General features: G+C 48.9%; 1 protein-coding gene across 5 annotated transcripts in view; it reads right to left on the bottom strand.

The window, feature by feature from the left end:
* The window catches only part of zfp91 (ZFP91 zinc finger protein, atypical E3 ubiquitin ligase), a 123453-nt gene that overhangs the window by 88507 nt on the left and 19060 nt on the right, over nucleotides 1-15886 (bottom strand). For all 5 annotated transcript variants that reach the window (XM_070890249.1, XM_070890247.1, XM_070890248.1 and 2 more), the window contains exon 2: nucleotides 4103-4473. In XM_070890249.1, the coding sequence (XP_070746350.1) occupies nucleotides 4103-4473 (371 nt within the window). The remainder of the gene's footprint in view (nucleotides 1-4102; nucleotides 4474-15886) is intronic.

The raw sequence follows: 15886 nt of genomic DNA, 5'->3' as shown, positions 1-15886 counted from the left end.
CACCTGCAATGGCTTCCCGTCACGCTTCCACACCTCGGCCCCTTCCTATTTCTCATCCACATGCTACCCCTCGACGACATCATCTGAAGCCACAGCATCAGTTTCCACACGCACGCTGATCTCCACCTCTCCCGACCCCTCCACTGCCTTGAATTTGTCAGAATTTTTCTCCAACGAAATACTGAGAGGACCAAAACCATTGCCTTCAGGCCACGCCACAAGCTTCATGACCCAGCCATCGACCCCAACTGTCTCCCTGGCAAGCTGAACCAGACCATTCATAACCTTGGTGTCATATTTGACCCCGTGATGCACTTCCGATCACATATCCATGCCATCACTAAGACCACCTTCGACATCGCCAAACTCCGCCCCTGCCTCAGCTCACCTGCTGCTGAAACCCTCATCCATGCCTTGGTTACCTCTAGACTTGACTGCTCCAACGCTATCCTGGCCAGCCTCCCATCTTCCACCCTACATAAACTTGAGGTCATCCAAAACTCGGCTGCCTGTGTCCTAACTCGCACCAAATCCCGCTTTGCCATCACCGGCTCCCGATTAAGCAATGCCACAATTCTAAAATTTTCATCCTGGTTTTTAAATCCCTCCATGGGCCTTGCCCCCTCCCTAGCAGTGTAACCTCCTCTAGCCTTACAACCCTCTAAGAAATTTGCTCCCCTCCAATTCTGGCGTCTTGAGCATCCCTGAATTTTAATCTCTCCGCCAGTGGCAGCCATGCCTTCAGCTGCCAGGGCCCTAAACTCTGGAATTCCCTCCCTAAACCTCGCCGCCTCTACCGTAATTTAAGACGCTCCTTAAAACCTGCATCTTTGACCTAGCTTTTGGTTATCAGACCCAAACTCTCCTTACGTGGCTCGTTGTCAAATTCTGTTTGATAAGTCGCTCCTGCGATGTGCCTTGGGACATATTACTATGTTAAAGACAAGCTGTTGTTAGATAGAGTGAAGTGCTATCTACACTGTCCCATCAAACACTCCCAGGGCAGGTACAGCACGGGTTAGATACAGAGTAAAGCTCCCTCTACACTGTCCCATCAAACACTCCCAAGGCAGGTACAGCACGGGTTAGATACAGAGTAAAGCTTCCTCTACACTGTCCCATCAAACACTCCCAGGGCAGGTACAGCACGGGGTTAGATACAGAGTAAAGCTCCCTCTACACTGTCCCATCAAACACTCCCAGGGCAGGTACAGCACAGGTTAAATACTGAGTAAAGCTCCATCTTCCTCAGGTTGGCAATCAGTAACCATTGGGACGCCACAGGGATCAGTGCTGGGACCCCAACTATTTACAATCTATGTTAACGGAGGAAGGGACCGAGTGTAACGTAGCCAAGTTTGCCGATGATAAAAAGATGAGAGGAAAAGCAATGTGTGAGGAGGGCACACAAAATCTGCAAAAGGACATAGACAGGCTAAGTGAGTGGGCAAAAATTTGGCAGATGGAGTATGTTGGAAAATGTGAGGTCATGCACTTTGGCAGAAAAAAATCAATGATCGGGTTATTATTTAAATGGAGAAAGATTGCAAAGTGCTGCAGTACAGCAGGATCTGGGGGTACTTGTGCAAGAAACACAAAAGGTTAGTATGCAGGTACAGCAAGTGATCAGGAAGCCACTGGCATCTTGACCTTTATTGCAAAGGGGATGGAGTATAAAAGCAGAGTAGTCCTGCTACAGTTGTACAGGGTATTGGTGAGGCCACACCTGGAATACTGCGTGCCGTTTTGGTTTCCATATTTACGAAAGGATATACTTGCTTTGGAGGCAGTTCAGAGAAGGTTCACTAGGTTGATCCCGGGGCTGGGGGGGTTCACTTGTGAGGAAAGGTTAAGTAGGTTGGGCCTCTACTCATTGGAAATCAGAAGAATGAGAGGTGATCTTATCGAAACGTGTAAGATTATGAGGTGGCTTGACAAGGTGGATGCAGAGAGGATGTTTCCACTGATGGGGGAGACTAGAACTAGAGGGCATGATCTTAGAATAAGGGGCCGCCCATTTAAAACTGAGATGAGGAGAAATTTCTCTTCTCCGAGGGTTGTAAATCTGTGGAATTCGCTGCCTCAGAGAGCTGTGGAAGCTGGGACATTGAATAGATTTAAGACAGAAATAGACAGTTTCTTAAAGGATAAGGGGATAAAGGGTTATGGGGTGCGGGCAGGGAAGTGGACCCGAGTCCCTGATCAGATCAGTCATGATCTTATTGAATGGCAGAAGAGGCTCGAGGGGCCGTATGGCCTACTCCTGCTCCTATTTCTTATGTTATGTTCTTATGTTCTACACTGTCCCATCAAACACTCCCAGGGCAGGTACAGCACAGGTTAGATACAGAGTAAAGTTAGAATTACATACAGTGTACAGCATAAAAAGCAGCCCATTCAGCCCAACAGGTCCGTACCGGTGTTTATGCACCCCACGAGCATCCTCCCACCATTCTTCATTTCACCCCCATCAGCCTATTTTTCTATTCCTTGCAGTCTTAAACCCTCCGTGACCCTTGGATCAGCAAGCATAAATGTGGTGCCCACTACATCAGGCCTGTTGCTGAGATCGACAGGCCAGAACAGAGATCGGCTTGTGTGGCTCATTCCCCCACGGGTGGAGGGGAAAGAGAGTATCTCTGGTCCGTTTGATAATCGGTTACTCTTCAAAATTGCACCTCTCCTGTGTTTGAATGGGGTCTTCCCCAATGTCTTGCTTATGGGCCAAAAATTGCGGTCGGAATCTTCCTGCAGGCGGACGCCTCCAACCGAAATTCTTTTTACAAAAGTACCTGATGATCGTGGAGGAACGAACACTTCCGGTTCGAGGCCTAGAAGCGCAGGGGCCCACGCATCCCGGAAACGTAAGCATATCCTGGGATCACGTGGGCCAGGACCACCAATCAAAATGTAATATTCTCATTGATAGTCATGGTGAGTTCTGTTTGTACGGAGTTCCCATTACTATCAATGAGAATACCCCCAAAAACACAAAAACACCATACTTTTTTTTTAAACTCACATTTAAAATTAATTGAAATTGAATTCAATGTTTTTTCCCCCAAAACACTGTTTTTAATGTTTTAAAAATGTTTTAATAGGGTTAAAAATAAACTTACCTTTATGGAGACGGGGTTTTAATATAACAATTAGTGCTAAAATTGAATTTTTCTAGCTTTTAAAACTCTGCCTGCCTGCTTTTACCAGGCACAAAAGTTTTTAAGGACATTCGCTGGGCAAATAGCACAAAGATATTTTGACAGATTGCAAGTGCCGGGTTGAGGCACGTGTGCATCACACGCCTAAACCCTGAACTTGTGGGGCCTTTTCGGGCACGTGAGCTCATCGGACGCACCCGGAGAGGCCGCAACTCACAGCCCAATATTTTTTGGGTGTGTGGTCCCCTTAATGGGTTGCGCGGCCCTATCAAATTTCCGCGCATGCGGGGTTTTTCCATTTGAGTGTCGCTGAGCAGCCTGCACGGGATTTCCAAACCATTGCGCAGTTCAACAGGAACATGGGTCCTGACTCTAATTCGCTGTGTGTTCAACAATCTCTCTCTCCTCCTGCTGCACAGCCTCCGCCTCCCAGGCCCTGGAGACACACAACCCTGGCAGCTCCCCAATCACCACAACCACAACGTTAATTTGTACGAGGCTGGATCTAGGTTAGATGTCAGGAGGTGGTTCTGTTCACAGAAAACAGTCGACCTCTGGAACAAGCTGCCCTCTTATGTGTTGGATACAGGCTCACTGAATTCCTTCAAGCGAAAGCTTGATTTGTTTCTAGCTGGGGCGGCGATCACCTCTTAGAGAAGGGCAGGTACAACCAGGAATTTAATGGCCAGAGTGATCTCCTGGACTAGTTTCGATCGCCTGAATGGGTCGGAGAGGAATTTCCCAAATTGTTTCCCCAAACTGGCCTGGGTTTTTTTTCCTGTTTTTTTTTTGACTCTCCCAGGAGATCACATGGTTTTGGGGTGGGGGTGGAGTGGACATGTTGTGATACACAGGGTATTGGGATTATGTGGGACCAGGCTGGATGGACCAGATGGGTCTTTACCTGTCCGTCATTGTCCGTGCGTTCGCATGTCTGCACCTACCCGCTCTCCATGGCCTCCTCGCCCTCTTCGGGACGCCCCCCGGTCGGCTCGGCCCCGCCGAAGGTGAAGGAGATGCAGCTTCGCCGGCGGGGATATTCTGACTTGCGCCTGCGCTGGGCCGGGGCAACCCCGGGTCTGTCACGGGCCGGGCCCTGCGGCGGCTTCTGCTGCCGCTGCTCACGCCCCCGCAGGCTGCCCGTTGTCGCTGCCGCCTTCCCCGGCTCGGCCTGGCCCCAGCCCTCAGGGCGCTGCCACGCCGGCCCGCCAGCCTGGCCGTCGCCGCGGTCCCAGTCCGCCTCCTGGCACAGCACGGCCTCCTCTACCCGCTGCTCCTGCTCGTCTACGATCAGGATCCTCCGCTTGTCCGGGAACTAGAGAGGGAAAGAGAGAGGCAGCCCGTTAATACCAGCACAGGAGGGGGCCCTGGGACGCACTGAAATCAACGGGCACGGCCACCAATCCGAGCATTGGGTGCATCTCGGGGCTCCCGAGCGGACAGGGACATCACAGAACCCCGGTGAGTTGCGGGAATACCCTACGTAAACGGGAGGTGATCCAAAACTCGGCAGCCCGTATCCTAATTCACACCGAGTCCCGCTCACCCATCACCTCCGGTGCTCACTGACCTACATTGGCTCCCGGTTAAGCAACGCCTCGATTTCAAAATTCTCATCCTGGTATACAAATCCCTCCATGGCCTCGCCCTTCCCGATCTCTAATCTCTTTCAGCCTCACAACCACCCACCCGCCCGAGATGTCTGCATTCCTCTAATTCTGCTGTCTTGAGCATCCCTGATTATAACCGCTCAACCATTGGTGGCCGTGCCTTCAGCTGCATGTGGCCCTAGCTCTGGAATTCCCTCCCTAAACCCCTCGATCTCTCTTTCCTCCTTTAAGACGTTCCTTAAAACCTACCTCTAACCAAGCTTTTGGTCATCTGCGGTATGTGGCTCGGTGCCAATAACACTCCTATGAAGTGCCTTGAGATGTTTTACTAGGTTAAAGGCACTATATAAATACAAGTTGTTATTTATTCAGGGTCTCTCATACCCCAGTGGAGTGGGGGTGGGAAAGAGATATCCTGCAGTAACTATTCAAGGTCTCTTAGACCCCAGTGGTGTGGGGGTGGGAAAGAGATATCCTGCAGTATTTATTCAGGGTCTCTCACAGACCCCAGAGAGAGAGGGGCCGGGGGTTGGAAATAGCCTGCAGTAATTGAACACAAAATCCAGGCTGACACTCCAGTGCAGTGCTGAGGGAGCGCTGCACTGTCAGAGGTGCCATCTTTCGGGAGGAGAGGTTAAACCGCGGCCCAGTCTGCTCTCACAGGTGGACGTAAAAGATCCCATGCACCATTTTGAAGAGCAGGGGAGCTATCCCCGGTGTCCTGGCCAATATTTATCCGTCAATCAACAAAACGAAGACAAATTATCTGGTCATTATCACATTTGTGGGAGCTTGCTGTGCGCAATATGGCTGCTGCATTTCCCACATTGCAACAGTGGCTGCACGCCAAAAAGTACTTCAGTGGCTGTAAAGCGCTTTGAGAAGTCCAGTGGTCATGAAAGGCGCTATATAAATGCAAGTCTTTCTTTCATTTACTTAGTCTCTCACAGACCACAGAGTGGGGTTTATATCCTGCCACATGGGCTCTTTCCAAAGTCACTAATGACATCCTCGGTGACTGTGACAAAGGTAAACTCTCCCTCCTCGACCGGTCTGCGGCCTCTGACACGGCTGACCACACCATCCTCCTCCAACGCCTCTCCACCGTCGTCCAGCTGGGTGGGACTGCACTCGCCTGGTTCCATTCCTATCTATCTAATCGTAGCCAGAGAAGCACCTGCAATGGCTTCTCTTCCCACTCCCGCATCGTTACCTCTGGTGCTCCCGAGGATCTATTGTTGGCCCCCTCCTATTTGTCATCTACATGCCCCATGGAAACACCATCTGAAAACACAGCGTCGGTTTCCATTTGCACACTGACGACACCCAGCTCGACCTCACTGGCATCTTTAGGACCCCTCCACGGTCTCTGAATTGTCAGACTGCTTGCCCAACGTCCAGTACTGGATGAGCAGAAATTTCCTCCCACTAAATACTGGGAAGACCAAAGCCAGTGTCTTTTAGAATTCTCATCCTTGTTTCCAAATCACTCCATGGCCTCGCCCCTCCCCATCTCCTCCAGTGCTACAATCCTCCGAGATAGCTGCACTCTGACAATTCCGGCCTCTTGGGTGTCCTCGATTTTAATCGCTCCACCATTAGTGACCTTCCCTTCAGTTGCCAAGGCCCCAAGCTCTGGAATTCCCTCTCTAAACTACTCCGCCTCTCGACCTCTCTTTCCTTCTTTAAGACGCTCCTTAAAACGTACCCGAGGATGCAACAAGCAGGGTGGATAAGAGGGAACCAGTGGATGTGGTGCATTCACTAAGGTGCCACATGAGAGGTTACTGCACAAGATAAAAGCACTCAGGGTGAGGGGCAATATATTAGCATGAATAGAGGATTGGCTAACTAACAAAAAACAGAGAGTCGGGATAAATGGGTCATTTTCCAGTTGGCAAACAGTGACTAGTGGGGGTGCCACAGGGATCGGTGCTGGGGCCTCAACTATTTACAATCTATATTAATGACTTGGATGAAGGGACTGAGTGTAACATAGCAAAGTTTACTGATGATACAAAGATGGGTGGGAAAGCAAGTTGTGCGGAGGACACAAAGGGATAGAGACAGGCTAAGTGAGTGGGCAAAGATTTGGCAGCTGGAGTATAATGTGGGAAAATGTGAGGTTATCCACTTTTTCAGAAATAATAGAAAAGCAAATTGTAATATAAATGGAGAAAAATTGCAAAGTGCTGCAGTACAGAGGGATCTGGGAGTCCTCGTACATGAAACACAAAAAGTTAGTATGCAGTTACAGCAAGTGATCAGGAAGGCAAATAGAATGTTAGCCTTTATTGCAAGGGGATAGAGTATAAAAGCAGAGAAGTCATAAGAACATAAGAACTAGGAATAGGAGTAGGCCATACGGCCCCTCGAGCCTGCTCCGCTATTCAGTAAAATCACGGCTGATCCGATCATGGACTCCGCTCCATTTCCCCGCCCGCTCCCCATAACCCCTTATCGTTTAAGAAACTGTCTATTTCTGTCTTAAATCTATTCAATGTCCCAGCTTCCACAGCTCTCTGAGGCAGCGAATTCCACAGATTTACAACCCTCAGTGAAGAAATTTCTCCTCATCTCTGTTTTAAATGGGCGGCCCCTTAGTCTAAGATCGTGCCCCCTAGTTCTAGTCTCCCCCATCAGTGGAAACATCCTCTCTGCATCCACCTTGTCAAGCCCCCTCATAATCTTATACATTTCGATAAGATTACCTGTCATTCTCTGAATTCCAATAAGTAGAGGCCCAACCTACTCAACCTTTCCTCACAAGTCAACCCCCTCATCACCGGAATCAACCTTGTGAACCTTCTTTGAACTGCCTCCAAAGTAAGTATATCCTTTCTTAAATATGGAAACCAAAACTGCACGCAGTATTCCAGGTGTGGCCTCACCAATACCCTGTATAACTGTAGCAAGACTTCCCTGCTTTTATACTCCATCCCCTTTGCAATAAAGGCCAAAATTCCATTGGCCTTCCTGATCACTTGCTGTACCTGCATACTATCCTTTTGTGTTTCATGCACAAGTATCCCCAGGTCCTGCTGTATTGCAGCACTTTGCAATCTTTCTCCATTTAAATAATAACTTGCTCTTTAATTTTTTGTGCCAAAGTGCATGACCTCGCACTTTCCAACTGCACAAGATAAAAGTTCACAGGGTTGGGGTTAATATATCAGCATGGATAGAAGATTTGCTAACTAAACAGAAAAGAGAGAGTCAGGATAAATGGTTCATTCTCTGGTTGGCAATCAGTAACAAGTGGGGTGCCGCAGGGATCAGTGCTGGGACCCCAACTATTTACAATCTATACGAACGACTTGGAAGAAGGGACGGAGTGTAACGTAGCCAAGTTTGCTGACGATACAAAGATGGGAGGAAAAGCAATGTGTGAGGAGGACACACAAAATCTGCAAAAGGACATAGACAGGCTAAGTGAGTGGGTGGGCAAAAATTTGGCAGATGGAGTATGTTGGAAAGTGTGAGGTCATGCACTTTGGCAGAAAAAAATCAAAGAACAAGTTATTATTTAAATGGAGAAAGATTGCAAAGTGCTGTAGTACAGTGGGACCTGGGGGTACGTGCATGAAATTCAGAAGGATAGTGTTACGCTCATAATAAAGGATGAAACTGAGTACGATAAGCAATGAGTAAACGTGACCTTAGTTCCTTTAATTAGACTCCAGAGCGCAGGTACCTCATGGGTGGCCTGCTTATATACAGTGCTCCCAAGGGCTGCTGGGACTCCTTGGGACTCCCAAAAGGTAGGCCCTGTGGTGGTGGTGTGATACAGGTTGCCATGGGTTAAATACATAACAGATAGTATGCAGGTAACAGCAAGTGATCAGGAAGACCAATGGAATCTTGGCCTTTATTGCGGATGGGGTATAAAAGCAGTGAAGTCTTGCTGCAGCTATACAGGATATTGGTGAGGCCACACCTGGAATACTACGTGCAGTTTTGATTTCCATATTTAAGAACGTATATGCTTACTTTGAAAGCAGTTCAGAGAAGGTTCACTAGGTTGATCCCGGGGATGAGGGGGTTGACTTATGAGGAAAGGTCGAGTACGTTGGGCCTCTACTCATTGGAATTCAGAAGAATGAATGAGAGGTGATCTTATCGAAACATATAAGATTATGAGGGGGCTTGACAAGGTGAATGCAGAGAGGATGTTTCCACTGATGGGGGAGACTAGAACTAGAGGGCATGATCTTGGAATAAGGGGCCACCCATTTAGAACTGAGATGAGGAGAAATTTTTTCTCACAGGGGTGTAAATCTGTGGAATTCGCTGCCTCAGAGCTGTAGAAGCTGGGTCATTAAATAAATTTAAGACAGAAATAGACAGTTTCTTAAACGATAAGGGGATAAGGGGTTATGGGGAACGGGCAGGGAAGTAAAACCGAGTCCATGATCAGATCAGCCATGATCTTATTAAATGGCGGAGCAGGCTCGAGGGGCCATATGGCCTATTCCTGCTCCTATTTCTTATGTTCTTATGTTCTTAAACACTTCTTCCATGTGAAACAGCGATTTACTTGTACTTCTTTCAATTTAGTATACAATCTGCATTTGGTCTCCTCTACGTTGGGGAGACCAAATGCAGATTGAGTGACCACTTTGCGAACCACCTCATGTTCAGTCTGTAAGGGTGACCCCGAGCTTCCGGTCGCCTGTCACTTTAATTCTCCGTTCCACTCCCACTCTGACCTCGGTCTCCGACAGCGTTCCAACGAAGCTCAATGCAAACTCGAGGAACAGCACCTCATCTTTCGTTTAGGTACTTTACAGCCTTCCAGACTCAACATTGAGTTCAACAATTTCAGACCAAAACCTCTGCCTGTATTTTATCCCTTTCCTCCCTTTTCTTTTTACAAAAACTCCTTCTCCCGTTTCTACTTTTATTTTGTTTCTATCTTTTTCCCATGGTAGCTGGTAATTATTCTGCCATTCACACCCTATCTAGACTCATCTTTTGTTTCCTAACTTGCGCTATTACCATCTCAATTTGGCCAATCATCCCTTTTGTCACTCAAATCACTTCTGCCTTACAACCCCCACCCCACCGCCCCCCCCCCCACCACCGCATCACGGACCTTCCCTTTTGTTCTTTCCACCACCACCCCCCCCACCCCCCTCCCATCCCCCCTCCCCCACCCACCCCCTTTCAGGGCCCCAGCACTTCCTTAAGAATCTGCTACATTTCGAACATTCGCCAGTTCTGACGAAGGGTCATTAATCCGAAACTCTGTTTCTCTCTCCACAAATGCTGCCTGGCCCGCTGAGGTATCAATTTTTCCAACTTAACGTTACTGATCCTGCCTCACCTACCCCCAACAGTATTACTACATACCCACTCCAATACGGACAGTATTAACACTCCACCGCTCGATTACAGGCAGTAGGCTCAGTGCTGTATAATAGTTTGTGGGGGGTGGGTACAGCTTCACAAAACATTACAAACAGCGCCTCAGTATCATCAGGTTGCAAAAAAATATAACAGAACTTTAGATTTTATCTCTAGGGGTATAGAATTTAAAAGCCAGGAAACAATAATGGCCGTATGGAAAACCTTAGTAAGGCCTCAGTTCAGCAGTGCTGGGCTCCACACTATATTGTGGCTGAATTAGGGTACAATGCATATTACACCGGGATGAATCAATGACCGTCGACATGGATTTGTTAAGGGAAGGTCACGTCTGACGAATTTGATTTGAGTTCTTTGAGGATGTAACATGGAGGTTCATAAGAACATAAGAATGAGGAGCAGAAGTAGTCCATTCAGCCCCTCGAGCCTGCCTCACCATTCAATACGATCATGGCTGATCTTCGACCTCAACTCCACTTTCCTGCACTATCCACTTGATAACCTGTGATCCCCTTAATATCCAAAAATCTATCGATCTCTGTCTTGAATATGCTCACTGAGCCTCCACCGCCCTGAGGTAGAGAATTCCAGAGTGAAGAAATTTCTCCTCATCTCAGTCCTAAATGGCCGACCGCTTACTCTGAGACTGTAACTCCTGGTTCTAGACTCCCCAGATAGGGGAAACATCCTCCCTGCATCTACCCCATCAAGCCCTGTATGAATTTTGTACGTTTCAATGAGATCTCTCATTCTTCTAAACGCCAGAGAATATAGGCCTAGTCTACTCAATCTCTCCTCATTGGACAATCCCAGGAATCAAGTCTGTTGAACTTCCGTTGCACTCCCTCAATGCCAAGTATAACTTTCCTTAGATAATGAGACCAAAACTGTACACAATACTCGAGATGCGGTCTCACCAGAGCCATATATAATTGCAGCAAGGCATCTTTTCTCTTATACTCAAATCCTCTTGTAGTAAAGGCCAACATACCATTTGCTTTCTTAATTGCTTGCTGTACCTGCATGTTAATTTTCAGTGATTCATGTACAAGGACACCCAGATCCCTCTGAACACCAACATTACCCAATCTCTCACCATTTAAAAAATACTCTGCTTTTCTATTTTTCCTGCGAAAGTGCACCATTTGCCATGTTCTTGCCCATTCACTTAGCCGGTCGGTATCCCATTGAAGTCTCTTTGCATCCTTCTCACAACTTACATTCCCATCTAGCTTTGTATAATCAGCAAACTTGGATCTATTACATTTGGTCCCCTCAGCCAAATCACTGATAATAGATTGTGAATAGCTGGGACCCAAGCACCGATCCTTGCAGTAACCCACTAGTCACAGCCTGCCAACCCGAAAATGACCCATTTATTCCTACTCTCTGTTTTCTGTCCGTTAACCAATCCTCAATCCATGCTAGTATATTACCCCAATGCCATGGGCCCTAATTTTGTTAAATAACCTTTTGTGTGGCGCCTTATCAAATGCCTTCTGAAAATCCAAATACACATCCACTGGTCACCCCCTTATTTATTCTACAGGAGGGCGGGTATTACTACTGCCCTGTAGACCATGAGCTTGGCTCAGAGACGTGGACCATGTATAGTAGACACCTCAAGTCGCTGGAGAAATACCATCAGTGATGTCTCCGCAAGATCCTGCAAATCCCCTGGGAGGACAGACGCACAAACAATAGCGTCCTCGTCCAGGGCAACATCTCCAGCATTGAAACACTGACCACATTTGATCAGCTCTGCTGGGCAGGCCACAGAGTTCGCATGCCAGACACGAGACTCCCAAAGCAGGCGCTCTACTCGGAACTCATCCACGGCAAACGAGCCAAAGGCGGGCAGAGGAAACGTTACAAGGACACCCTCAAAGCCTCCCTGATAAAGTGCGACATTCCCACTGACACCTGGGAGTCCCTGGCCACAGACCGCCCTAAGCGGAGGAAGTGCATTTGGGAGGGCACTGAGCTCCTCAAGTATCGTCGCCGAGAACATGCAGAAATCAAGCGCAGGCAATGGAAGGAGTGTGCGGCAAACCAGGCTCCCTGCCCACCCTTTCCCTCAACGACTATCTGTCCCACCTGTGACAGAGACTGTGGTTCTCGTATTGGACTGTTCAGCCACCCAAGAACTCATGCTAAGAGTGGAAGCAAGTCTTCCTCAATTCCGAGGGACTGCCTATGATGATGATGATCTATTCTCTTAGTTACAACCTCAAAAAACTCAGATTCGTCAAACATGATTTCCCTTTTATAAATTCGTGTTGACTCTGCCCTACCCTATTATTATTTTCGAAGTGCCCTGTTACCACATCCTTAATAATAGACGCTAGCATTTTCCTCATTACTAACGTCAGGATAACTGGTTCCCCATTTTCTCTCTCCCTCCTTTCTTAAATAGCGGGGTCACATTAGCTACCTTCCAATCTGCGGGAACAGTTCCAGAATCTACCAATTTTTGGAAAATGACAACCAATGCATCCACTATCTCTAGGACATAACAATTGGCAATGAGATTACGGACCTTCATGCGAAAATGGCTACCCTTGGTACAGTGCAGCAGTTCGCCGATGGTGATGATTGGGATGCCTTTGTGGAGAGGCATTTCTTCACAGCAAACGACCTGGCAGGAGACGACCCGGCCACACTGGCTCATAAGCGCAGAGCTATCCTGCTAACCAGTTGTGGGCCCACTGTCTATGGCCTTGTCAGGGACTTGCTGGCACCAGCAAAGACAATGACCAAGACGTACGAGAAGCTCGTAATCCTGATCCATGAGCAACTCAAACCCAAGGAGAGCATCCTCACAGCCAGATACCGGTTCTACATCCACCGACGGCCCGAAGGCCAGGAAATAGTGAAATACGCAACAGACCTCAGGAGGCTGGCGGCAGCGTGTGATTTCGGCAACACCTCAACGATGCGTTGCGGGACATTTTTGTCATTGGAATTGGCCATGAGGGCCTTCTTCATAAGCTACTGTCGGCGGATACCACAGTCACACTGCAGAAGGCCATCTCTGTGAGCCAGGCATTCACGACCTCGACCTGCGGCTCTAGGTAGATGACTCACCCTCAGGACTCAAACCCGGCAGGTACTGTGCACCGAGTGGCGCCTTTTAGAGGCTGGACTGTAAAACGTGAACCCTCTCAGGGAAGAGAGAACAGGCCCCCCCCCCCCCCCCCCCGAGTCCCTTAACTCAGAGACCGCTGAGGGGAGCTAGTCGAGTAGCACCATGCTGTCGTTGTGGAGGGAATCACAGGGCTCACCAGTGCCGCTTTAAAGACTATGTATGCAAGGGCTGCAGCACAAAAGACCAGCTCCAGCGAATGTGTAAGAGAAATATGACTCACTGTGTCGATGAAGAGTCTGCAAATGGCCATAAATCCAGCGCGGATTATGAAACGATAGGCAGAGAGGCAGCTCAGCTCCACGATGAGGTATATAACATGTTTACCTGCACCATCGAATGTTCTCCATTGAGGATGGAAGTCGAGATAAATGGTGTTCCAGTCTTCATGGAAGTGAACATGGGGGCGAGCCAGTCAGTAATGAATCAAGCAGCCTTTGAGAGGCTATGGGACAATCAAGCTGAACGACCAAAGTTGATCCCAGTTCAGGCAAATCTGCGCACCTACACCGATGAACTTATCCCAGTCATTGGTAGTGCGGATGAAAAAGGTACTCCACGATGGCGCGGTGCACAAGTTACCTCTGTGGATTGTCGCAGGTGATGGACCAACGCTATTCGGAAGAAGGTGGGTGGAGAAGATCCATTGGAAGTGGGAATACTTCACCCTTCCAGTGATCAATGTCCTCCACGGTCGGAGGCACAGCAAGCCCTCACCTGAGATTGGATCCGGCACAAGAGAGCAGACCAGGACAGCACCCGAGGCACAGACCGCTCAGCATGACTGCGTGGAGATGATCCAGCCGAGACGACCCGAACGCACCTTCCAGGCTTCAGTGGCAGGACTCCGGAGGAAGAAAATCAGATCCAGAGGCGATTTCCCAGCGTCGGTGGCAGAACCCGGGGAGAAGAGGATCACCGCAGTCGACATCGCGGACGGAGGAAAGATGACACCCAAACCACAAGGCGAGGCGCTGAAGAAAAAGATGGCCGCGGCCAGAACACGAGGTACAGCGCTGATGGAGCAACACGTGGCATCAAACGGAGAAGAGGATTGGGGTAAAGAAAGCAAGGCTCTCTTAAAGGAGGCCTGCAACCAACGACAATTAAAGGGGCAGTTCCACACACTCAAGCAATGCAATAGCTTGTAAGTGAGAAATAAAATGTGCAAGTGATGATCAGAGTTTTGTACATGCAACCAGCGAGGAAAAGTCACGCGATCGAAGCTGCAGAGTATCCACGATAAGTAATGAAAAGTTGTGCGATGTAGGATTTCAACTGCACGCAACGGGCAGACACCCATCGGGAGCACACAGGTCCAGCGAGTTACCCAATGCTGTAGCCTGTGTCCCTGGGACCAGAGTTATGCACCATGGAGTGTGGCCACATGCAGCCAATACACACGAGCTGCAGAGCAAGCGATCTCAGGAGGGCAACAGCACCAGTATTGATACCCTGCCCCTGATCGGCTCCACCTCTCAGGCACCCACCGCCACGAGCCTGAAAGAGCCAACTGTGCCAAGGCACAGCCCCCAGATCCCATCGCCACCAAGGCCATACCCGGAAACGAAGGGTCACCCGCTACAGTCCCCCCCAAAGGGGACCAGGACCAACCAGGATCCCAAACCAAACAACGCCAGGCTAGCGAGTCAGCAGATCCCTGTGCACTGCTGGACAACAGCTCCTCAGGGAGCAGCAACGACCCGGGGCGCAAAGAAAGGACAGGGAGGTCACAGGCATCTGTGAGCCTGCCCGACGCTAGGAACCACGGCAACAGCCCCAAGAGCAAGCAACTTGAGCCAACTGGGTTCCCACTGCCAGCACTAGGCACCGGGCCGCCAGCAGACACCATCGAGCAGTTCTGGAACTCGCTTGTCCTTACGCACCGGTCACCGCATCGATAATGTATCTCACCAGTCTAACATACTTGTCGCACAACGGAACCACAAATGTAATGCAAACTTGTCTTTCTGAACTTGAATGTATACGAATGCAATGAGCCTCCGGCATAATCTATATGGGGTGGGGGGAGAATGGAGTGGTCAGGGACACACACAAACAGCAACCGCCAGCACGCTACTGCACCAACCACTCACCCAAGATTGAAATGACCTGCCAAGGGTCAACCAGATAGAGCTATGCCCAGAGCACAGTCAATGCAGAGGCGATTTGCACTAAAGGCTCAGGGGGGAAGTGATGTCATGTTTCCTAAAGTTGGTACTATCACAAGGGGTGCCACCAGAGGGCACAGCAGTGGGAGACTTGTAGGTTATCTGTACAGGTGTGCCTGGCCAAGTATAAAAGGCAGGCCACCAGGTGTGATCCTCATTCTGGAGTTAACAAATAAAGGAGTAAGGTCATGACAGTTCAAGTAAAACACATTGCCTCGTGGAGTCATTATTAGAGCATCCAAGGACATAACACTATTGGGTAACTAGAAAGTATAAGTGGTGAGTCTTGTACTACTTTTGCATTAAACGAACATCAACAGTGTCACCATTATCTAGTGCGTCATTTGGTATTTAACTCAAGAACCGTCGCAGGCAACTACTCGTCACTCGCCGAGCGAAATTGCCGTTCGAGCAACAGTGGTGACCCAGATGGGA

Source organism: Pristiophorus japonicus, chromosome 9 (assembly GCF_044704955.1).
Source record: "Pristiophorus japonicus isolate sPriJap1 chromosome 9, sPriJap1.hap1, whole genome shotgun sequence".
Classification (NCBI taxonomy): domain Eukaryota; kingdom Metazoa; phylum Chordata; class Chondrichthyes; family Pristiophoridae; genus Pristiophorus; species Pristiophorus japonicus.
The sequence above is the reverse complement of the archived record's forward strand: the minus strand, read 5'-3'. Positions and strand labels throughout refer to the sequence as shown.